Source organism: Neoarius graeffei, chromosome 28 (genome assembly GCF_027579695.1).
Source record: "Neoarius graeffei isolate fNeoGra1 chromosome 28, fNeoGra1.pri, whole genome shotgun sequence".
Lineage (NCBI taxonomy): Eukaryota > Metazoa > Chordata > Actinopteri > Siluriformes > Ariidae > Neoarius > Neoarius graeffei.
In genome coordinates this window covers 13,275,831-13,301,086 of record NC_083596.1, presented here as the reverse complement: position 1 = coordinate 13,301,086, position 25,256 = coordinate 13,275,831, and the positions used below count along the sequence as shown (strand labels likewise).

General features: G+C 44.9%; 1 protein-coding gene across 1 annotated transcript in view; it reads right to left on the bottom strand.

Moving 5' to 3' along the window:
• rps6ka4 (ribosomal protein S6 kinase, polypeptide 4) overlaps positions 1–14,487 on the bottom strand; it is a 50,883-nt gene extending 36,396 nt beyond the window's left edge. Inside the window, exons 1-5 of the mRNA XM_060913014.1 lie at positions 13,404–14,487; positions 9,535–9,606; positions 4,328–4,395; positions 3,703–3,853; positions 3,292–3,407 (exon numbers count right to left, since the gene is read on the bottom strand). Coding sequence (XP_060768997.1) covers positions 3,292–3,407; positions 3,703–3,853; positions 4,328–4,395; positions 9,535–9,606; positions 13,404–13,503 — 507 coding nt within the window. The 5' untranslated portion in view covers positions 13,504–14,487. The remainder of the gene's footprint in view (positions 1–3,291; positions 3,408–3,702; positions 3,854–4,327; positions 4,396–9,534; positions 9,607–13,403) is intronic.
• Positions 14,488–25,256: the final 10,769 nt, after the last annotated feature.

The window sequence follows — 25,256 nt, the reverse complement described above, 5'->3', positions numbered from 1 at the left end:
ATAGATAGATAGATAGACAGTGATTTAGATAGATAGATAGATAGACAGACAGACAGACAGACAGACAGACAGCGATTTAAATAGATAGATAGATAGATAGACAGAGATTGAAAGATAGACAGACAGACAGTGATTTAGATAGATAGATAGATAGATAGATAGATAGATAGATAGATAGATAGATAGATAGATAGATAGATATAGAGATTGAAAGATAGACAGCGATTTAGATAGATAGATAGATAGATAGATAGATAGATAGATAGATAGATAGATAGAGATTGAAAGATAGACAGACAGACAGACAGACAGACAGCGATTTAAATAGATAGATAGATAGATAGATAGATAGATAGATAGATAGATAGATAGATAGATAGATAGATAGATAGACAGACAGCGATTTAGATAGATAGATAGATAGATAGACAGACAGACAGACAGACAGACAGACAGACAGACAGACAGTGATTTAAATAGATAGATAGATAGATAGATAGATAGATAGATAGATAGATAGATAGATAGATAGATAGATAGATAGATAGACAGTGATTTAGATAGATAGATAGATAGATAGATAGATAGATAGATAGATAGATAGATAGATAGATAGATAGAGATTGAAAGATAGACAGACAGACAGACAGACAGACAGACAGACAGCGATTTAAATAGATAGATAGATAGATAGATAGATAGATAGACAGACAGACAGACAGACAGACAGCGATTTAAATAGATAGATAGATAGATAGATAGATAGATAGATAGATAGATAGATAGATAGATAGATAGATAGACAGCGATTTAGATAGATAGATAGATAGATAGATAGATAGATAGATAGATAGATAGATAGACAGCGATTTAAATAGATAGATAGATAGATAGATAGATAGATAGATAGATAGACAGACAGACAGACAGACAGACAGACAGACAGTGATTTAGATAGATAGATAGATAGATAGATAGATAGATAGATAGATAGATAGATAGATAGATAGATAGATAGATAGATAGACAGCGATTTAGATAGATAGATAGATAGATAGATAGATAGATAGATAGATAGATAGATAGATAGATAGATAGATAGATAGACAGCGATTTAAATAGATAGATAGATAGACAGAGATTGAAAGATAGACAGACAGACAGTGATTTAGATAGATAGATAGATAGATAGATAGATAGATAGATAGATAGATAGATAGATAGATAGATAGATAGATAGACAGACAGCGATTTAGATAGATAGATAGATAGATAGATAGATAGATAGATAGATAGATAGATAGATAGATAGATAGATAGATAGATAGAGATTGAAAGATAGACAGACAGACAGACAGCGATTTAAATAGATAGATAGATAGATAGATAGATAGATAGATAGATAGATAGATAGATAGATAGATAGATAGATAGATAGATAGATAGACAGACAGACAGTGATTTAGATAGATAGATAGATAGATAGATAGATAGATAGATAGATAGATAGATAGATAGATAGATAGATAGAGATTGAAAGATAGACAGACAGACAGACAGACAGACAGCGATTTAAATAGATAGATAGACAGATAGATAGATAGATAGATAGATAGATAGATAGATAGATAGATAGATAGATAGATAGATAGATAGATAGATAGATAGATAGAGATTGAAAGAGACAGACAGCGATTTAGATAGATAGATAGATAGATAGATAGATAGATAGACAGACAGACAGACAGACAGACAGACAGACAGACAGACAGACAGACAGACAGTGATTTAGATAGACAGACAGACAGCGATTTAGACAGACAGACAGACAGACCCTGTGTCCGAAATCACTCACTATATAGTGGACTATATACTGAGTTTGCCATTTTGTAGTGCTGTCCGAATGTACAGTGAGAATTATTACAGCCTATATAGTGCACAGCACGGTCGTGTAAGTGGTTAGCACTGTCGTTTCACAGCAAGAAGGTTCTGGGTTCGAGCCGACGGGGGTCTTTCTGTGTGGAGTTTGCATGTTCTCCCCGTGTCTGTGTGGGTTTCCTCCGGGTGCTCCGGTTTCTCCCAAAGACATGCAGGTTAGGCTAACTGGTGGCTCTAAATTGTCCATAGGTGTGAATGTGAGTGAGAGTTATTGAGACGAGAAAAGCTCTATAATAATCCAGTAGAAGGCAACGGGAAACCACTACTGTAACGTTCCCTAGACACTCTGATGGCTGAAGCCGTCAGAGCGACCACGTCGCTGTAGTGATATGCCAAAATGGATGGATCTATACAGTGCACTCAAAGCATCGTGAAAAGTAGTGTACAACCGACGGTCACTAACCAAGCAATATATAGCATCATGCATTGCGGTCGCGATGAAATTTAAAAAGTGTCTTGAGGTGAATGGACAGGAGGAAGAAACACATTATAAACAGACATTCAATTAAAAAAATACAATTAAAAAGAGTAAGAGAATAGAAAATAAACTAAAATAGAATAAGATAAAATACAAGAATAAAAGTTGCAGTGCAGAGCGAGGAACTGATCAAAAGCAGCGGCAAAGAAGAAAGTATTCGGCCTTGATTTAAACGAACTGAAAGATGCAGGTACTTTGTATTGATTAATGTGGGAAATACACTCAGGATAATATGGATTTATCACAAAAATACATGCATGTGTTTATTATTTTGAAAACCCACCAGCCGACTGATCTGGCACGTTTTAATTGTGCAACAGTAATGACGTAAATACAGTACCAGCGCGACGGAGTAGTGTCCGAAAGCATTTTGTCATTTTACCAATGAGTTCACTATATAGTCCTCTATACAGTAATTCCCTGTACAGTGAGTAGGGAGTAGTGAACAAGTGAGTGATTTCAGACACAGATAGATCGATAGATAGATCGATAGATAGATAGATAGATAGATAGATAGATAGATAGATAGATAGATAGATAGATAGATAGATAGATAGATAGATAGATAGATTTTAAGCATGGTGATGGTAGCATCATGCTCTGGGCCTGTTTTGCTGGTGCACTGCACAAAATTGATCGAACCATCAAGAAGTTCGACGAGCTCAGAAATTTTCAGCACAACCTCAAACCAGAAACTGGGAGACAAATTCGGTGTGCTGTATTTACTGTATATTTATGACTTATTTGCAGTTTTTCCGATTACCTTTTGTTCTTATAAACCCATTAAGAGGGAGTGGAACAGGGTTTTGTTATATCCTGCTCCTTTCTAACTGCTAAGTAAAACAAATATTGTCACCAGAACCTGGATTTCTCACCTTGTGCAAGTGCTCCAGCGCAAGCACAATCTCTCCGACGTAGATCCGCACCTCATCCTCAGAGAAGTGATCACGCTGGTACAGGTGAGTGAACATCTCTCCTCCGCTCACGTAATCTGCACAAACACCAACAAATCAGACGCGCATGAGCACAGCTGGGCTGAGTAAAAGGGGATATTCTGTCTTGGGTATAAACACATCCCTGATTTCTGTTCAATAAATGGAATAATACACTTCGCACACAGCTGCTGTTATAGAAGATTACTTAACACCTTCTGACCAATCAGATTTGAGAATTCAAAAAGCGCTGTGAGACAAATCTAAGCGGTTAAATTACTTCATTTTATTGAATACCAAAAACATACTGAAAAATCTTTGATTGACTTCTCACCCACAAATTAAAGTTCTCACCCAAGATAAGGTGGAGTTTGGTCTGGGTCTGAAAGGCGTAGTGCAGCGTGACCAAGAAAGGTGACTGGCGAATGTGTTCAAGAACCTGCCTCTCTGTCCGTGTGTGTTCTGCCGTCTTCGCCTTCTGAACGATTGCTGCTTTCTTCAGAACCTGCACATCAAAATCTTTTACATTTATATACATTTATATACAAATCTCGAGTGCGCAAGGAGGGATATGGCTCAATCTGGCAACAGAGACCTAGATTCTGATAAACGTAAATTTCCGTTTCTCCTCAGTCCTGTTCCGCTATGTCTGATAATTTAAGAGCTCTTGGTTGTTTAATATTAAGACAGCAGCTCTTTCAGAAATTCAGCGGAGCCTCAGGTCCGATGTGTTTCTCAATTCCAATTTCTCAGCACAACATGATGCACTGACCGTCATTTCCATGTGTTCAGTAATCACAGTCAGCAACAGTGTCCTGCTGTTACATAATTCAACATCCTTCCTCACAAGATGGCTCAATGACAAGAAGCGAAGTGAAGAAAGGAGCTGAAGTAATTTTCATACAGGATCGTTGGTGTGTTGGCGGTAATCGTAGTAATACGTGCAATATAATGTCAGAATGGGAAATATTAAACAAACCTTCATGGCGTACAGTTTGCCTTCATCATGGCCACTGATCTTCCGGACCAGGAACACTTTTCCGTAGGCTGGTAAAAGGAGAATGAGAGAGAGGGAGAGAGAGATGTGGATGTTTCAGTTTATTTGTGAATAACTGGATATGAGATAAGAGCTGAGGACATACTGACATTTTGCAATCAGGTTGTACTGAATTATATGAGAGAGAGAGAGAGAGAGAGAGAGAGAGAGAGAGAGAGAGAGAGAGAGACAGACAGACAGACAGACAGAGTGAGTGAGTGAGTCACTAAACGAGTGAAAGAGAGGCAGAGACACTGAAAGAGAGAGAGGCAGAGACACTGAACAAGAGAGAGGCAGAGACACTGAACGAGAGAGAGAGAGAGAGAGACAGAGTGAGTGAGTGAGTGAGTGAGTGAGTGAGTGAGTGAGTGAGTGAGTGAGTGAGTGAGTGAGTGAGAGGCAGAGACACTGAACGAGAGAGAGGCAGAGACACTGAACGAGAAAGAGAGAGGCAGAGACACTGAACGAGAGAGAGAGGCAGAGACACTGAACGAGAGAGAGGCAGAGACACTGAACGAGAGAGAGGCAGAGACACTGAACGAGAGAGAGGCAGAGACACTGAACGAGAGAGAGAGAGGCAGAGACACTGAACGAGAGAGAGAGAGGCAGAGACACTGAACGAGAGAGAGAGAGGCAGAGACACTGAACGAGAAAGAGAGAGGCAGAGACACTGAACGAGAAAGAGAGAGGCAGAGACACTGAACGAGAAAGAGAGAGGCAGAGACACTGAACGAGAGAGAGAGGCAGAGACACTGAACGAGAGAGAGGCAGAGACACTGAACGAGAGAGAGAGAGGCAGAGACACTGAACGAGAAAGAGAGAGGCAGAGACACTGAACGAGAGAGACAGGCAGAGACACTGAACGAGAGAGACAGGCAGAGACACTGAACGAGAGAGAGAGGCAGAGACACTGAACGAGAGAGAGAGGCAGAGACACTGAACGAGAGAGAGAGGCAGAGACACTGAACGAGAGAGAGAGGCAGAGACACTGAACGAGAGAGAGAGGCAGAGACACTGAACGAGAGAGAGAGGCAGAGACACTGAACGAGAGAGAGGCAGAGACACTGAACGAGAGAGAGGCAGAGACACTGAACGAGAGAGAGGCAGAGACACTGAACGAGAGAGAGAGGCAGAGACACTGAACGAGAGAGAGAGGCAGAGACACTGAACGACAGAGAGGCAGAGACACTGAACGACAGAGAGGCAGAGACACTGAACGAGAGAGAGGCAGAGACACTGAACGAGAGAGAGAGGCAGAGACACTGAACGAGAGAGAGAGGCAGAGACACTGAACGAGAGAGAGGCAGAGACACTGAACGACAGAGAGGCAGAGACACTGAACGAGAGAGAGGCAGAGACACTGAACGAGAGAGAGAGGCAGAGACACTGAACGAGAGAGAGAGGCAGAGACACTGAACGAGAGAGAGGCAGAGACACTGAACGAGAGAGAGAGAGAGAGACAGACAGACAGACAGACAGTGAGTGAGTGAGTGAGTGAGAGAGAGCGAGGCAGAGACACTGAACGAGAGAGAGAGAGGCACAGACACTGAACTGCAAAACAAAAATTCACTTAAATACATAAAACTTTTTACTGAAAAAAAATAATCAGGCTACTGATCAGTAAACAATATAAGATAATAATAAAAATACTGTAAACTGATTTTTTTGTTGTTTTCAATAAACTTACAATATATATACAGACAAACCCATAGTGGAGGTGATAATTATATTATCAGTTCGATATGATTAAAAGCTCTATATGAAGTGCGATTAAAAAAATTTAATCAAGGTCGTGTGCGTGCAGCAGCGTTACACGAGTTTTGTGACAACATGCACGTGTTCGTTTGTGATCAGTAACAGAGACCCTTGAAATGCTTCACCAAGCCTACAGCAATGAAGCGCTGAGCCCGGTGAGGTGATGAGTGGCATTCACGCTTTAAGAGCGGCAGGAGCTCACTGGAGGACAATGTTGTTCCCCTCTTGACACATGAATGCCACTCAAAACACCTCAGTGCACTGGTTCAGTGCCGTAGACTCGCTGAAGCAGTTCCGGGGTCTCTGTTACTGATTCCCCCGAGTTGGACACAAAACGCAAGTAACACGTCGCTATGGTGACAACGTGATGTCACACAGTATACGGAGTCATGAGAGTTACTGCTTGCTTCTGCTACATGCGCATGACCTTCCTGTGCTCCGTTCGTTCGCAAGAGAACCTATCCCAGAGCTTTTTGATCACACATCGTACTTTCGCAACCCAAAAAATATACAGTACCAGTCAACAGTTTGGACGTCCCTACTCGTTCATAGGCTTTTCTGTATTTTGACTGTTTTCTACAGTGTGGAACAACACTGAAGACCGGTTCGACAAATCGGATCCCGGTCAAAGTTGAATTGCATGAAGGTTCTTCTTTAAGTCCATATCTTTTTGATCTCGTTATGGATGTGATGATCAGTGAAGTAAAAGATCAGCCTCCATGGTGCATGCTGTTCGTAGACGACATTGTGGCGAAGTAGAAGAAAAGCCGGATTAAAGATAAGCCGAAGGAAAACTGAATACCTTCGTTTCAACAACGATCAAGCTCTCGAAATCAAGCTGCAAGGAGAAAGACTGAAGAAAGTGGAAAAAATTAAAGTATCTGGGTTCAATAGTGTTAAGAGATGGTGAACTGGATGAGGAAGTAATGCATCGAATACAGTGCGGATGGAGAAACTGGAAGAGTATCAGGAGTGTTGTGTGACCGGAGAATAAGTGTGAGAGTTGAGTGAAAGTACAAGTCAGTGGTTGGACCAGCGATGCTGTATTCAGCAGGAACATGGCCTGGGAAGAAGGTTCATGAGAAGAAGCTGGATACCACGGAAATGCGGATGCTGAGGTCGATGTGCGGAGTGACGAGGCGGGACGGGACGGGATTAGAAACGAAAGAATTAGAGGGACAACGAAAGTGGGGACGATGTCAGAGGAAGTGCAGGAAAGGAGGTTGCAGGGGTATGGTCATGTGATGAGAAGAGCGGGGGAGTATGTTGGTAGAAGAGTGACGGACATGAAGGTGGAAGGGAAAAAAAAAAAAAGAGGAAGACCGAAACGAAGATTGTTAGAAAGAATTAGAATGGACCCAAGGCCAAGTTTACATTAGACCGTATCTGTCTCGTTTTCTTCGCGGATGCACTGTCCGTTTACATTAAAACGCCTGGAAACGCCGGGAAACGGGAATCCGCCAGGGTCCACGTATTCAATCCAGATCGTGTCTGGTCCGGTGCTGTGTAAACATTGAGGATACGCGGATACGCTGTGCTGAGCTCTAGCTGGCGTCGTCATTGGACAACGTCACTGTGACATCCACCTTCCTGATTCGCTGGCGTTGGTCATGTGACGCGACTGCTGAAAAACGGCGCGGACTTCCACCTTGTATCACCTTTCATTAAAGAGTATAAAAGTATGAAAATACTGCAAATACTGATGCAAATACTGCCCATTGTGTAGTTATGATTGTCTTTAGGCTTGCCATCCTTCCACTTGCAAGTGGTAAGTGACTTGCGCACAGTCCCGAATCACTGCTCGTGCACTACACTCGCGCGCTCTGTGAGCTGCGCAGGGCCGGAGTGCGCACCCTCCAGAGGGCACTCGCTGTTCAGGGCGGAGTGATTTGGAGCGCAGCCGCTGAGGAGGAAGCGATGAGCCGCACTGACACATTTCTCAACTTACGTGCCGAATGTGATTAGCGTATCCGTGTATTGGCGTTGCTGTGTGCACGCGAATCGTGTATTGGCGTTGCTGTGTGCACGCTAATCGTTTTTAAAAACGTTAATCTGATGATCCGCTGATACGGTCTAATGTAAACCCCACCTAAGAGAGAAAGGCCTGTCTGGACAAGAAGCGAGCAGCCGTGCAGTATGGAAGAGACTCGTCAAATCCATCGACGCCACAAAGAAGTGGGAGAAGATGTCAGTAGAAGCAGAACAATCCTGAAGGCATCAAAACTATGAAATAACATACGGAACATGTATGGAAAAGAAAAAGTGTGTTTAAAAAAACAAAACGTTTTGTATTTTAGATTCTTCGAAGTAGCCAGCGTTTACCTTGATGACGCTTTACACACTAATGGCGTTATCTTAACCAGCTTCATGAGGTAGTCACCTGGAATGCTTTTCATTTAACAGCTCTGCCTCGTCAAAAGTTAATTAGTGGATGAGTTTCTTGCCTTCTTAATGCATTATATAAGAGTAAATAATAAAATTTAAAAAATACAGTAAATAGCCCTATTAGACACCACAACTCTAGTAATCCATATCATCATTACCATCCGATCATTGCCTTATTTTGTATTATACTGCCTATTTTGCACTACACTTACCTTTATATTGTACTATACCGGGTTTTTTTGCTTTTATTTTGCACGATATTGCCTTTCCTTTGTATTATTTCTTCCGCCTATTTATTTGTAACTGGCATTCATGGTGGACAGCAAACTAAGAATTTCATTGTGCAAGAGGACGTGTCCTTACTGTGCATACATGACGATAAACACTTTGAACTTGAACTATGTCAAGAACCGCTCAACTAAGTAAAAAGAAATGACATCCATCATTACGTTAAAACATGATGTGACTTTTAATTTGAAGTATATTGGCTATATTTGCCGACTTGACAATGATGCCCTGCAAAAACAGGCACTCTTTGACGTAAGAACGTCTAGGAGAGTATGGACGAATGTTGAAAAGCTACTGGGAGTTGATGCCCAACAGGCAAGAAAAGCCATGATGGAAAAGACATCCCTCCTGCGGCTGATGGATGTCGGATTTCCACATCCATCCATTCAGAAGCGCCCCAAGGCTGGAAATGCACCGGGCGGGAAACTATGATGACGATGATAACGATGAATTAATAAAAATAGACTCAAAACACTGAATTAATTAGACGGTGTGTCCAAACGTTTGACTGGTGCTGTAGATAGTGATGTAAATTGTTATTTAAACTATTTCCCTATCGGTTATTAACATCTCATTTAGGCACGGGACATTTCATAGCTCCAAACGGCCGCCAGTTCAGACGGAGTTTCATTTCTCAGCACGAAGCGTGACAATGACCTTGCAAGCCAAAACAGAAAGACAGCAGGCGGAATGTTGGACAACGATCTGGCTGAGTGTCTCACCTCCAGTGCCGAGCACTTTGAGAAGTTCAAAGTTCTCCATGCCAACTTTCTCAGTGTGTCCTGTGAGATTCGCTGTGGAGAACAATGTGAGAGGGATTATCACTTTCTCAGTCCCACACAGGCTCTCACTCACTCACTCACACAGTCTGTCATCTTGACACTGATATCATCAATGTCAGCAACAGAGCAGGGTTGCCAGATTGGTTTGTCTATTCTACACTAATTGAGGTTTGAAATCAAATAGGAACTTTCCCCAAATTAACATTAAAGCATAAAACAAATAAAGAACACATATTCAACAAAAGAAACCCAAATTATACTTATTACATCACATTCTGCCATTTTGAGAAAACAGAACAGCCCACCCTGGCAAAACTGGAGTCAATTTCTAAATCAAAAGACACTGGGATTGGGGTTCATTTTTAAATCCTAAGATATATACCGTCAATTTATACTGCTTATTACTAAAAAACGGGAAAAAATACACAAAAATATAATGAAAACTTCATCAAATGACAAAATGGGGATGGAAGTGGATCCGCGTTTGACCAAATTCTACAAAATTCTACAAATTCTACAGCAGCTCTGGCTGTGAAGCAAATCACAGGTTTATATTAATACTTGGCAACAGAGTCGGCTCACAACTACTTGAATGGTGGACAATCGACACAACTAAAGCCGAAAGTCCTTCACACTCCAGATACAAAGTCAAACTGGGACGCAAAAAGATGTGTTATTAGTCAAAAAAATAATAATTTCCGATCGCTGATATGGCGAAGCTTTCTAGAAGTACACGTTTCCGTAACATTTATGGAAGGAGACTCCAGGGTCAGTAAGTTTTTCAGTTTTATTCTTTCTGGTTTCTCAGTAACAAGGCAAACTGCGTTTTGGTTTTTTTGCTTTTATTAATCACAGAAGGGAAAAAAGAGAGGCTAGCGAGGGAGGGAGTGTTTATGACCGTTATACCATAGGTGATAAGAGGAACCAACTTGTTTGTTAGTAACCAATCTGATAGCGACATCCTTCAGCTACCGAGCCAACTCTGTTGCCAAGTTATGCAAAACATCACAGACATGAAGGCAGCCTGCTAGGAGTTTTGTCCTGTGCAAAATCTGTATCAAGTCAAACATCATCTCGCACATAACCCAGGGTGTAAAATAAAATCTAACCAGTGTTGCAGGTCCAGTGGTTCATAAACATCACCAGTATTGAGTTGAGTTTTCACTTTAGTTTCAGATATTATACTGTCGACTGTGCTGTTTACAGCGTTACGCAAAGTAACCTGTTTTACCATGCACGTCTTTAGACACTTACTCCTGAACAGAAATGAACTACGCAAGTAGGTTTTTCACTCGTCAGCCTCAATTAAAAAAAAAAAAAAAACAACCTTTTCCGTCGACAGTTTGTGCATGGATGCAAAGCGTGTGTTACAGTGTTATGACACATTTGCGTGCTACACTTGCCTTGTTGCTGACGGCGTACCTCAAGGGTATATCTTACGCGTTTCATTTTTCTTTATCTGTTTTACTTTGAAATGTACAAATAGTGCACACTTATTCCGGGATCTGACTGCACAAATTTTTGCCACGTGTTGATCCAGAGACTGGCAACACTACAAGTTTAACCCCAACCAATCGTTGTTCACGTCCTTGCGTGTCATCAGGGAGGAGGGTCAAGAAATTGTCAATCATGGCTATCAAGGAACACGTCGTAGTAGTTGTCAAGGTGAGAAAATACAGTACAAATAATCCTGAGGTGCTACATCTTTTCGTCAGAGTGTTGTAGGGTCCCCTCGACACCACATCACTGTTCTTCGATTAGGTCACGCGACAAGGCCTGTCCGTCGTTCTTCTTCTTCTTCTTTTGACTGTTCCCGTGAGGGGTCACCATAACATTTAATGTCCCTCCATCTCCTCCTGTCCTCCGTATCTTCTTCTATCACACAACCGTCCTCATATCCTCCATAAATCTCATCTTTAGTCTTCTTCTTCTCCTTCTACCTGCCAACTCCATCTCCAGCATTCTTTTCCCAATATCCCCTGGATCTCTCCTCTGTATGCATCCAAACCATCTCAATCTCACCTCTCACTTTGTCTCCAAGACGTCCTATACGCATGTCCCTACATGTCCTGTCCCTCAAATATAATCATTTCTAATCCTGTCCAACTTTGGCAATCCCAGTGAAAACATCAATATCTTGAACTCTGCTTCGTCTAGTTCAGCTTCCTGTCTTTTTGTCAGCGTTCGCCGTTCCTGATGGTCATATTCGGCCCGATGCTGGAAAATCGTGAAAAGAAGTCTTGGTGAATTTGTGTCGTCTGATCCTGGGCAGAGCGGTGGAGCAGTGGGTAGAATTGTTATCTCATGGTTTGATTCTTAGGTTTTCTGGTGTTGTCTAAAATTCCAGAGTCATGCACCACAACTCTGAATTAACCCTCGGTGTGAATGAGTGTGTGAAGGAGTGTGTATGGTGCTCTGTGATCCCACCACAAGCTTGACCAGGATCAAGCAGATACTGAAGGTACTGAATGAATCCTCCTCCTCCTCAACCTCATGCCAGCATGGTGTTGATCCCACCAGTGCCACTGAACTCCGCCATCTCTCACGGTCTTAGTGGATGTCCTCCAGCCTCAAATTAATCTGCTGGAGGTCTTGACGAACAATATCGATCGAACAGGTGCATGGTCGGCCGCGAAAGCATCTCCATCCCACTGCTGGCGGATCAAACTCGTAAATGGCTCTTGTGGGGTGCTCGTCTGTGCAGTACAGGACGTGTCCAGGCCAACGAACACGGCACTGTAGAGGATATTTGGTTGGCTCTGGCGGAGCTCCTCGTTGGAGACACGGTCGTACAACCAACCTCAATGGTCCTGAGGGCACAGATCTCGAAGCAGAGAACACGGGTGGACAAAACCACAGCGTTTTAGACCCGTACCTTGGTGCGTCAGGAGATGTCACGTCGTCTCCAAAGGCGGGCATGATGCCTGTCACCAGTCTACATTGCGTCTTGATTTCAGTAATGAATGAATGAATTTTTGTTGAGTAAAGCCTCCACATTTTATATACCTGATACCAGAACCCCAGCGACAAGACAAGCAAATGTGCAGTCTTTTCCTTCTGAGAGTGTCAGTATGAGGCGGCACGGTGGTGTAGTGGTTAGCACTGTCTTCTCACAGCAAGAAGGTCCTGGGTTCAAGCCCAGTGGCTGATGAGGGCCTTTCTGTATGGCGTCAGCATGTTCTCCCCGACAGTCCAAAGACATGGCTAAACAGTGGCTCTAAATTGATCGTAGGTGTGAATGTGAGTGTGAATGGTTGGTTGTCTCTGCGATAATCTGGCGACTTGTCCAGGGTGTACCCCAGCTTTCGCACGTAGTCAGCTGGGATAGGCTCCAGCTCGCCTGCGACCCTGTAGAACAGGATAAGCGGCTGCAGATAATGGATGGATGGATGGATGGATGGATGGATATTAGATCAATTTATTAAGGAGGTTGCACTGTCACCTCACAGCAAGAAGGTTCTGGGTTCAAACCCAGCAGCCAACGAGGGCCTTTCTGTGCGGAGTTTGCACGTTCTCCCCGTGTCTGCGTCGGGTTCTCCGACAGTCCAAAGACAGGCAGGTTAGGCTAAACAGTGGCTCTAAATTGACCGTAGGTGTGAATGTGAATGGTTGTTTGTCTCTGCGATAATCTGGCGACTTGTCCAGGGTGTACCCCAGCTTTCGCACGTAGTCAGCTGGGATAGGCTCCAGCTCGCCTGCGACCCTGTAGAGCAGGATAAGCGGCTGCAGATAATAGATGGATGGATGGATGGATGGATGAGTGTCACAGATTAACATGATAACAGGTGTAGGTGTACGCGATCACCCACCGTTCGTGATCTCGTGTTTCACGGTGCAGGTTTTCCTTCGGCTCTCTCTATCCGAGTCTTCTCCACCACTGCTGCTGCTGCTGCTGCTCTCTCCAGACATGTTGCTGCTGAAATTCAGGATCTTCTCGCAAACGCACAGATTTGGACACAGTTCTCTTCCGGTGTACAACCATCTATATGAACCACACTTATTTACAAGCGCACAGAGTGTGTAAGATCATCAAACATCAGCTTCATCTTCACCATCCTGATCATCACAAACCCTTCTGACAATGACATGTCTGTCCACTCTGACTTTCCACAAACAAACTAACACTGATCGCGTTTGTAATGGAAGCAAGTCCTACCATGTGCATTAAATCATGTCTTCGTGAGGAGTATAAACACACCAGGACCAGTACGTGGACACTATTACCGTATTTCCTACTTCAGAGCTCTCAGCTAGCGCTGTGTTTACAAATATAGCGAGGGGGAAAAAAACCCAAATGTTTTAAAACAGCCACACGGACATGCCTTCTTTACGACTTCTTCTCATCCACGCAGCACTTTAAATTAAGTACAACGTCAACATTTGTTAGCATTAGCATTAGCATGAACATTAACAGACCTACTGAGTTAGCATGAAGTAAAGACAGTAGTAATAGAAGTGCTGTAGTAGCCTGGCTAAGAGCTAACAGGGAAGCTAACAGGCTTTCTATTCGTCTTGACAGTTCATTAAAACTCCGTGACGCTTGTCTGTTTTGTTTTAAACGCCGCTCGGAGTCAAAACTTATTTTCGTGTGGAGAAAAAAAACGCGAAAGGAAAATGAATAAAATGTTTATTAATTTACAACAGGGAGGGAAAAGAAATACTACACTACGAGCTACTTCAGCTACGGAAGCCGAAATGTTTTTTAGACGCGCGTCTGGAAGGTTGGAAAGGGAAGTTCTTGTAGCAGTAAAGTTCACACCCAGAACCGGTTCCTCACTCCTGAGCTGGACTGATCTGGGTTCTGTCCGAAACCGCAAATTCCCGTCCTCAATAGTGTGCCAAAATACCAGCTGTGGCACCTGGGGTACTTCCGGTACTGTAGTATCCTGTGGTGTGTTTGGACCGAGCCCTGAACTGAAGCCGCGCTGTTTTCAAAAGCTGTGTGCTGGAGATAACTGAGAAGCTCTCAGGAACACATTTAGCTCTAAAATATAAAGCAGACAACACTGATTTTTATGGATCCAACGATATTTAGTTTAATAATGCAACAAAATACAGTGTGTGCATTGGTGAAAGAGACCTTTTCTTTCTACAGACATATTATCTGTAGGTAGACCTGCTTGTTTTTCTGTCACTCAAGTTTGGATTATCCATCCATCCATCCATCCATTATCTATAGGCAGGGACAAGTCACCAGGTCATCGCAGACAAGCAACCATTCGCACAAACATTCACACCTACGGTCAATTTAGAGCCACCGATTAGCCTAACCTGCGTGTCTTTGGACTGTAGGGGAAACTCCATACAGAAAGGCCATCGTCGGTTGCTAGGCTCGAACCCAGAACCTTCTTGCTGTGAGGTGACAGTGCAACCCCCTTAATAAATTGATCTAATATAATATCCATCCATCCATTATCTGTAGCCGCTTATCCTGTTCTACAGGGTCGCAGCTGACTATGTGCGAAAGGCGGGGACAAGTCGCCAGGTCATCGCAGAGACAAACAACCATTCACACTCACATTCACACCTACGGTCAATTTAGAGCCACCGATTAGCCTAACCTGCATGTCTTTGGACTGTAGGGGAAACCGGAGCACCCGGAGGAAACCCACGCAGACAACATGCAAACTCCACACAGAAAGGCCCTCATCAGCCACTGGGCTCAAACCCAGGACCTTCTTGCTGTGAGGTGGCAGCGCTAACCACTACACCACCGTGCTGAGGTTTGGATATAATTCAAACAAGCAAACAGAGTTATCTATATCTCCCACCCTATATACTAACTATATACCATCCATCCATCCATTATCTGTAGCCGCTTATCCTGTTCTACAGGGTCGCAGCTGATTATGTGCGAAAGGCGGGGACAAGTCGCCAGGTCATCGCAGAGACAAGCAACCATTCGCACTCACATTCACACCTACGATCAATTTAGAGCTCTCAGGAACACATTTAGCTCTAAAATATAAAGCAGACAACACTGATTTTTATGGATCCAACGATATTTAGGTTAATAATACAACAAAATACAGTGTGTGCATTGGTGAAAGAGACCTTTTCTTTCTACAGACATATTATCTGTAGGTAGACCTGCTTGTTTTTCTGTCACTCAAGTTTGGATTATCCATCCATCCATCCATCCATCCATTATCTATAGGCGGGGACAAGTCGCCAGGTCATCGCAGAGACAAGCAACCATTCACACTCACATTCACACCTACGGTCAATTTAGAGCCACCGATTAGCCTAACCTGCATGTCTTTGGACTGTAGGGGAAACCGGAGCACCCGGAGGAAACCCACGCAGACAACATGCAAACTCCACACAGAAAGGCCCTCATCAGCCACTGGGCTCAAACCCAGGACCTTCTTGCTGTGAGGCGGCAGCGCTAACCACTACACCACCGTGCCGAGGTTTGGATTCAATTCAAACAAGCAAACAGAGTTATCTATATCTCCCACCCTATATACTAACTATATACCATCCATCCATCCATCCATTATCTGTAGCCACTTATCCTGTTCTACAGGGTCGCAGTTGACTATGTGCGAAAGGCGGGGACAAGTCGCCAGGTCATCGCAGAGACAAACAACCATTCACACTCATATTCACACCTACGGTCAATTTAGAGCCACCAATTAGCCTAACCTGCATGTCTTTGGACTGTCAGGGAAACCGGAGCACCCAGAGGAAACCCATGCAGACATGGGGAGAACATGCAAACTCCATACAGAAAGGCCATCGTTGGCTGCTAGGCTCGAACCCAGAACCTTCTTGCTGTGAGGCGATAGTGCAACCCCCTTAATAAATTGATCTAATATAATATCCATGCATCCATTATCTGTAGCCGCTTATCCTGTTCTACAGGGTCGCAGCTGATTATGTGCGAAAGGCGGGGACAAGTCGCCAGGTCATCACAGAGACAAGCAACCATTCACACTCACATTCACACTTACGGTCAATTTAGAGCCACCGATTAGCCTAACCTGCATGTCTTTGGACTGTAGGGGAAACTCCATACAGAAAGGCCATCGTCGGCTGCTAGGCTCGAACCCAGAACCTTCTTGCTGTGAGGCGACAGTGCAACCCCCTTAATAAATTGATTTAATATAATATCCATCCATCCATTATCTGTAGCCGCTTATCCTGTTCTACAGGGTCGCAAGCGAGTTGGAGCCTATCCCAGTTGACTATGTGCAAAAGGCGGGGTACACCCTGGACAAGTCGCCAGGTTATCACAGAGACAAGCAACCATTCACACTCACATTCACACCTACGGTCAATTTAGAGCCACCGATTAGCCTAACCTGCATGTCTTTGGACTGTAAGGGAAACCGGAGCGCCCGGAGGAAACCCACGCAGACAACATGCAAACTCCACACAGAAAGGCCCTCAGCAGCCACTGGGCTCAAACCCAGGACCTTCTTGCTGTGAGGCGGCAGCGCTAACCACTACACCACCATGCCGAGGTTTGGATTCAATTCAAACAAGCAGGCAGAGTTATCTATATTTCCCACTCTATATACTAACTATATACCATCCATCCATCCATTATCTGTAGCCGCTTATCCTGTTCTACAGGGTCGCAGCTGATTATGTGCGAAAGGCGGGGACAAGTCGCCAGGTCATTGCAGAGACAAGCAACCATTCACACTCACATTCACACCTACGGTCAATTTAGAGCCACCGATTAGCCTAACCTGCATGTCTTTGGACTGTAGGGGAAACTCCATACCGAAAGGCCATCGTCGGCTGCTAGGCTCGAACCCAGAACCTTCTTGCTGTGAGGCGACAGTGCAACCCCCTTAATAAATTGATCTAATATAATATCCATCCATCCATTATCTGCAGCCGCTTATCCTGTTCTACAGAGTCGCAAGCGAGCTGGAGCCTATCCCAGCTGACTATGTGCAAAAGGTGGGGTACACCCTGGACAAGTCGCCAGGTTATCACAGAGACAACCAACCATTCACACTCACATTCACACCTACGATCAATTTAGAGCTCTCAGGAACACATTTAGCTCTAAAATATAAAGCCGACAACACTGATTTTTATGGATCCAACGATATTTAGGTTAATAATACAACAAAATACAGTGTGTGCATTGGTGAAAGAGACCTTTTCTTTCTACAGACATATTATCTGTAGGTAGACCGGCTTGTTTTTCTGTCACTCAAGTTTGGATTATCCATCCATCCATCCATTATCTGTAGCCGCTTATCCTGTTCTACAGGGTTGCAGCTGACTATGTGCAAAAGGCGGGGTACACCCTGGACAAGTCGCCAGGTTATCACAGAGACAAACAACCATTCACACTCACATTCACATCTACGGTCAATTTAGAGCCACCGATTAGCCTAACCTGCATGTCTTTGGACTGTAGGGGAAACCGGAGCACCCAGAGGAAACCCACGCAGACAACATGCAAACTCCACACAGAAAGGCCCTCATCAGCCACTGGGCTCAAACCCAGGACCTTCTTGCTGTGAGGTGGCAGCGCTAACCACTACACCACCGTGCCGAGGTTTGGATATAATTCAAACAAGCAAACAGAGTTATCTATATCTCCCACCCTATATACTAACTATATACCATCCATCCATCCATCCATCCATTATCTGTAGCCGCTTATCCTGTTCTACAGGGTCGCAGCTGATTATGTGCGAAAGGCGGGGACAAGTCGCCAGGTCATCGCAGAGACAAACAACCATTCACACTCACATTCACACCTACGGTCAATTTAGAGCCACCGATTAGCCTAACCTGCATGTCTTTGGACTGTCGGGGAAACCGGAGCACCCAGAGGAAACCCATGCAGACATGGGGAGAACATGCAAACTCCATACAGAAAGGCCATCGTTGGCTGCTAGGCTCGAACCCAGAACTTTCTTGCTGTGAGGCGATAGTGCAACCCCCTTAATAAATTGATCTAATATAATATCCATCCATCCATTATCTGTAGCCGCTTATCCTGTTCTACAGGGTCGCACCTGATTATGTGCAAAAGGCGGGGACAAGTCGCCAGGTCATCGCAGAGACAAACAACCATTCACACTTACATTCACACCTACGGTCAATTTAGAGCCACCGATTAGCCTAACCTGCATGTCTTTGGACTGTAGGGGAAACTCCATACAGAAAGGCCATCGTCGGCTGCTAGGCTCAAACCCAGAACCTTCTTGCTGTGAGGCGACAGTGCAACCCCCTTAATAAATTGATCTAATATAATATCCATCCATCCATCATCTGTAGCCGCTTATCCTGTTCTACAGGGTCGCAAACGAGTTGGAGCCTATCCCAGCTGACTATGTGCAAAAGGCGGGGTACACCCTGGACAATTCGCCAGATTATCACAGAGACAAACAACCATTCACACTCACATTCACACCTCCGGTCAATTTAGAGCCACCGATTAGCCTAACCTGCATGTCTTTGGACTGTAGGGGAAACCGGAGCACCCGGAGGAAACCCACGCAGACAACATGCAAACTCCACACAGAAAGGCCCTCATCAGCCACTGGGCTCAAACCCAGGACCTTCTTGCTCTGAGGCGGCAGCGCTAACCACTACACCACCGTGCCGAGGTTTGGATTCAATTCAAACAAGCAGACAGAGTTATCTATATCTCCCACCCTATATACTAACTATATACCATCCATCCATTATCTGTAGCCGCTTATCCTGTTCTACAGGGTCGCAGCTGACTATGTGCGAAAGGCGGGGACAAGTCGCCAGGTCATCGCAGAGACAAACAACTATTCACACTCACATTCACACCTACGGTCAATTTAGAGCCACCGATTAGCCTAACCTGCATGTCTTTGGACTGTGGGGGAAACCGGAGCACCCGGAGGAAACCCGTGCAGACACGGGGAGAACATGCAAACTCCACACAGAAAGGCCCTCATCAGCCACTGGGCTCGAACCCAGGATCTTCTTGCTGTGAGGCGACAGTGCTAACCACTACACCACCGTGCCGAGGTTTGGATTCAATTCAAACAAGCAGACAGAGTCATCTATATCCCCCGCCCTATATACTAACTATATATCAAGTTTCAAGATATTATTTGTCACATTTTTTCAAGTTCTGCTGCAGGAAACCAACCCTACCTCTTTACACTGACCTCAGCAGCCCAAGGCATAAGCCCACTGGACTGCTGGTTCAGATGAGCTAAAAATTAAAATTTCTCACATTTCTTAGTATCAAAAGGCACATATACATTACTTAATCAACACATATACCAACTTTCAAGACCATACCACTCATAGTTTTCAAGTTCTGCTCCGGAAACAAAACCTACCCCTAAGACTAACCTGAGAGACAAAGTCTGAAATTGTTTCCATGCAGACATGAAAAATTAAAATTTCTCAAATTTATTAGGATGAAAAGGCACATCTATATCACCTTTTTAACATGCATACCAAGTTTCAGATCCATACCTTGAATAGTTTTGGATATATGCTCCGTAAACGAACACTGCTCTTAGAAACCAAGTCAAAATCAATTTTTTATGTAAAAATTTGAAAAATACTTTTTTTCAAATATCCAAAATAGCAAAAGGCACCAGTTCATATGTTGCTTGATATGCATACAAAGTTTCATGAAGATATTTTCAGTAGTTTTAAAGGTATGACCCGGAAATGAAAATGTGGCCTGACGGACAGACAGACAGACAGACAGACAGACAGACAGACAGACGGACGGAGGGATGGACGGATAGGCGGAACCCGTTTTTATATTCCCCACCAAACTTTGTTTGGGCGTGGGATAATAACCAGTCAAATGAGTTAATAACCATTTTACAAATGTGGTAATATTGGGTTATGATTTCCACAACTGGTAAAACAAGAAAAAAAAAAAGTCTGCAGCACTTCCTAATGAAAAAAATCCAGCTTGGTTTGGATAAAGAAGAATGGCTTTATTGTCACTGCACAATGAAATTTAGTTCATCATAGGAGAGCAAAGCCGCTGTGGATGTGCGCGCCGCCACTCTTGGGAACTTCAGCCCAAGGCCGTCCCATGTTAACCTAACTGCATGCCTTTGAACTGTTGGAGAAACCAGATCACCTGGAGGAAACCCCCACAGACACGGGGAGAACACACAAGCTCCACACAGAAAGGCCCCTGTCAGCCGCTGGGCTCAAACCCAGAACCTTCTTGCTGTGAGGTGACAGTGCTAACCACTTACACCACTGTGCTGCCCTTTTTTTCTTTTTTTTTTTAAGCAAGCTATCCTTAAGAAAATGACACAACACTCAGGCAATTATAAAATCTCAAGCATATATCAAAGTAGCTGGAAAATAACCAGTTTGATCAGCTTGGAATTTTCAGCAGTGCTTACATTCATAGCATACATTCTTCATCATCTTCCTTGTCCAGCACGCTTGCCAGGTCAGGGTCCATGTGGACCCTATTGATCCACATGTCATATTAACTGGAACATAGTTTTACACCTGATGTCCTCCCTCTCACAACCCTCCCATTTCTGGGCTTGGGAAACAACCATTTGCACCTATAGACAATTTAGAGTAGCCAGTTAACCTAACTGCATTGGACTGTGGTGGAAACCGGAGCACCCGGAGGAAACCCACACAGACACGGAGAGAACAAGAAAGGCCCCCGTCGGCCATTGGGCTCGAACCCAAAATCTTCTTGCTGTGAGGCAATAGTGCTCCTTCATCCTAAGTAAACACTTTGTCCTCTTAAGGGTCGCTGTGGATCCGGAGCCTATCCCAGGAATGCTGTGTATAAGGTGGGAACACATCCCAGATTGGACGGCAGTCCATCATAGGGCACCATGTAAACATACACATTTACACACATGGGGCCCAAGTCACAGTCAGCCACCATCCCACCCCAGCAGTTATATTTGATATCTCAATGCTTTCCATGGTCCATGTTTTTTTCAAAACAAATTCCAGGTACTGAGATCTGTAAATTGTATTTTGCTTGAGACATATTTTTCCATTAATAATAACCATCCTAATATTCATAGCAGAGCTCCCTGCGCACAAAAGCACATGGAGTGGAGCCCCATAAGAGAATATGGTAATGCATCAACCTGACTTTTGATGGCTTTTGACCGTACGACATCCGTACATACGATATACGTGTACCCCCACAAGGAACCTGATCGTACTATAAGTGCAAGGCAACGTATCTCATAAACACTTGACCACTGGGCAATGAAATTTGTATCTTTATTTACATAAGATAAATGGGGTTTTATCCAGTGCTTATTTTTAATTTGCTTTTTTTTTTTAAATAACGTGGGAATATTTACTAACACATTTTACTGAAAATATTCATGGCAGTTTCATATAAAACTAGTTAAAACAGTTTTATTAGTCTACTAACTTCTTGGACAGTTGACACTTTCTGTCATGTAAGGGCAGTAGACGGATGTAAGTGCAGGAAGAGTTTTACTGAAAGCACGCTAGCAAACAGATCCAAAACATAGACAAAGGCAGAGTCGAATAACAGGAAGTGATCAAGTGAGGCACAGACAGGATATCAAAGGTAATACAATACTCACAGTCCAAAAACACAAATTGGGTCAAAACCAGAAAAGCGATACAAAATAAGTACAAGGCTTGGTCATGTCAGACGCAGGATACAGAGTGTATACTTCGCAAAGTCTATGTGTTACTGAGAGTCCTTATATATATGTGCTGTGATTGTGCTCTAATCAGGAACAGGTGCAGGGTAATTCGTCCTAATGGCACTGCGCACGCACCCAAATGCATATGGATGTAGAGATGTAACCAGACAACTGTTTGACATATCAAGTTTGATATTCGACCGTAACTATATAGTAATGATGTAAAGTGAAAGCACTGGTTTACTGCTGTCCACCAGGCACCCAGCAGAGTCACACCATAATAAATGTCGTGGTGTTGTTTCTGGTGCATGGCATGGCATGCCGTGTCAAAGAAAGGAAAAAATATGTATTCGTAACTGTGATGTGTATCTCATTATTGGTATCACTGTCACAGGACAATACAGCAATTTACTGACTCGAAATACATCGAAATTCGATGGTTCATATGCTATAATAGTTCAATAGACTATATTATTAGTCCATTCAGGTTGATTTCGTCTCGTCTCGTCTCGTCTCGTCTTCTTCCACTTATCCGGGACCGGGTCGCGGAGGCAGCAGTCTAAGCATGGAAGCCCAAACTTCCCTTTCCCCAGACACCTCGGCCAGCTCCTCGGGAAGAACACCGAGGCGTTCCCAGGCCAGCCGAGAGACATAGTCCCTCCAGCGTGTCCTGGGTCTTCCCCGGGGCCTCCTCCTGGGGGGACATGCCTGGAACACCTCCCCAGGGAGGCGTCCAGGAGGCATCCGAAAAAGATGCCCGAGCCACCTCAGCTGGTTCCTCTCGATGTGGAGGAGCAGCGGCTCTACTCCGAGCTCCTCCCGAGTGACTGTGCTTCTCACCCTATCTCTAAGGGAGCGCCCAGCCACCCTGCGAAGGAAACTCATTTCAGCCGCTTGTATCCGCGATCTTGTTCTTTCTGTCATTACCCAAAACTCATGACCATAGGTGAGAGTCGGAATGTAGATCGACCGGTAAATTGAGAGCTTCGCCTTTTGGCTCAGCTCCTTCTTCACCACGACGGACCGGTAAAGCGACCACATCACTGCGGAGGCTGCACCGATCTGCCTGTCGATCTCACGCTCCATCCTTCCCTCACTCGTGAACAAGATCCCGAGATACTTAAACTCCTCCACTTGAGGCAGGACTTCTCCACCAACCTGGAGAGGGCAAGCCACCCTTTTCTGGTCGAGAACCATGGCCTCGGACTTGGAGGTGCTGATTCTCATCCCAGCCGCTTCACACTCGACTGCAAACCGCCCCAGTGCATGCTGAAGGTCCTGGCTTGAAGAAGCCAACAGGACAACATCATCCGCAAAAAGCAGAGATGAAATCCTGTGGTTCCCAAACAGGATTCCTTCCGGCCCCTGGCTGCGCCTAGAAATTCTGTCCATAAAAATTATGAACAGAACCGGTGACAAAGGGCAGCCCTGCCGGAGTCCAACATGCACTGGGAACAGGTTTGACTTACTGCCGGCAATGCAAACCAGACTCTTGCTCCGTTCGTACAGGGACCGGACAGCCCTTAGCAAAGAGCCCCGAACCCCATACTCCCGAAGCACCCCCCACAGAATACCACGGGGGACACGGTCGAATGCCTTCTCCAGATCCACAAAGCACATGTGGACTGGTTGGGCAAACTCCCATGAACCCTCGAGCACCCTATGAAGGGTATAGAGCTGGTCCAGTGTTCCACGACCAGGACGAAAACCGCATTGTTCCTCCTGGATCCGAGGTTCGACTATTGGTCGAATTCTCCTCTCCAGTACCCTGGAATAAACTTTCCCTGGGAGGCTGAGAAGTGTGATTCCCCTATAATTGGAGCACACTCTCCGGTCCCCTTTCTTAAAAAGAGGGACCACCACCCCAGTCTGCCCACAACCCACAACATCCAGAGACTTGAGATACTCAGGGCGGATCTCATCCACCCCCGGTGCCTTGCCACCGAGGAGCTTGCAAACCACCTCAGTGACTTCGGCTTGGGTAATGGACGAGTCCACCTCTGAGTCATCAGCCTCAGTCTCCTCAGTAGAAGACATGACGGTGGGATTGAGGAGATCCTCAAAGTATTCCTTCCACCGCCCGACAATGTCCCCAGTCGAGGTCAACAGCTCCCCACCTGCACTGTAAACAGTGTTGGCAGAGTACTGCTTCCCCCTCCTGAGGCGCCGGACAGTTTGCCAGAATTTCTTCGAGGCCGACCGATAGTCCTTCTCCATGGCCTCCCCGAACTCCTCCCAGTTCCGAGTTTTTGCCTCCGCAACTGCCCGAGCTGCAGCACGCCTGGCCTGCCGATACCCGTCGGCTGCCTCAAGAGTCCTGGAGGTCAACATGGCCCGATAGGACTCCTTCTTCAGCTTGACGGCATCCCTTACTTCCGGTGTCCACCACCGGGTTCGGGGATTGCCGCGACGACAGGCACCGGAGACCTTGCGGCCACAGCTCCGAACAGCTGCGTCCACAATGGAGGTAGAGAACATGGTCCACTCAGACTCAATGTCCCCCACCTCCCTCAGAAGCTGGGAAAAGCTCTCCCGGAGGTGGGAGTTAAAGACCTCCCCAACAGAGTGCTCGGCCAGACGTTCCCAGCAGACCCTCACCATACGTTTGGGCCTGCCAGGTCTGTCCAGCTTCCTCCTCCGCCAGCGGATCCAACTCACCACCAGGTGGTGATCAGTTGACAGCTCAGCCCCTCTCTTCACCCGAGTGTCCAAGACATAGGGCCGGAGATCAGATGAAACGACTACAAAGTCGATCATCGACCTCCGACCTAAGGTGTCCTGGTGCCACGTGCACTTATGGACACCCCTATGCTCTAACATGGTGTTCGTTATGGACAAACCGTGACTAGCACAGAAGTCCAATAACAAAACACCACTCAGGTTCAGATCGGGGAGGCCGTTCCTCCCAACCACACCCCTCCAGGTGTCACTGTTGTTGCTCACGTGAGCATTGAAGTCCCCCAGTAGCACAATGGAGTCCCCAGTCTGAGCACCCCTCAGTACCTCTTCCAGGGACTCCAAGAAGGCCGGATACTCTATACTGCTATTTGGCCCATA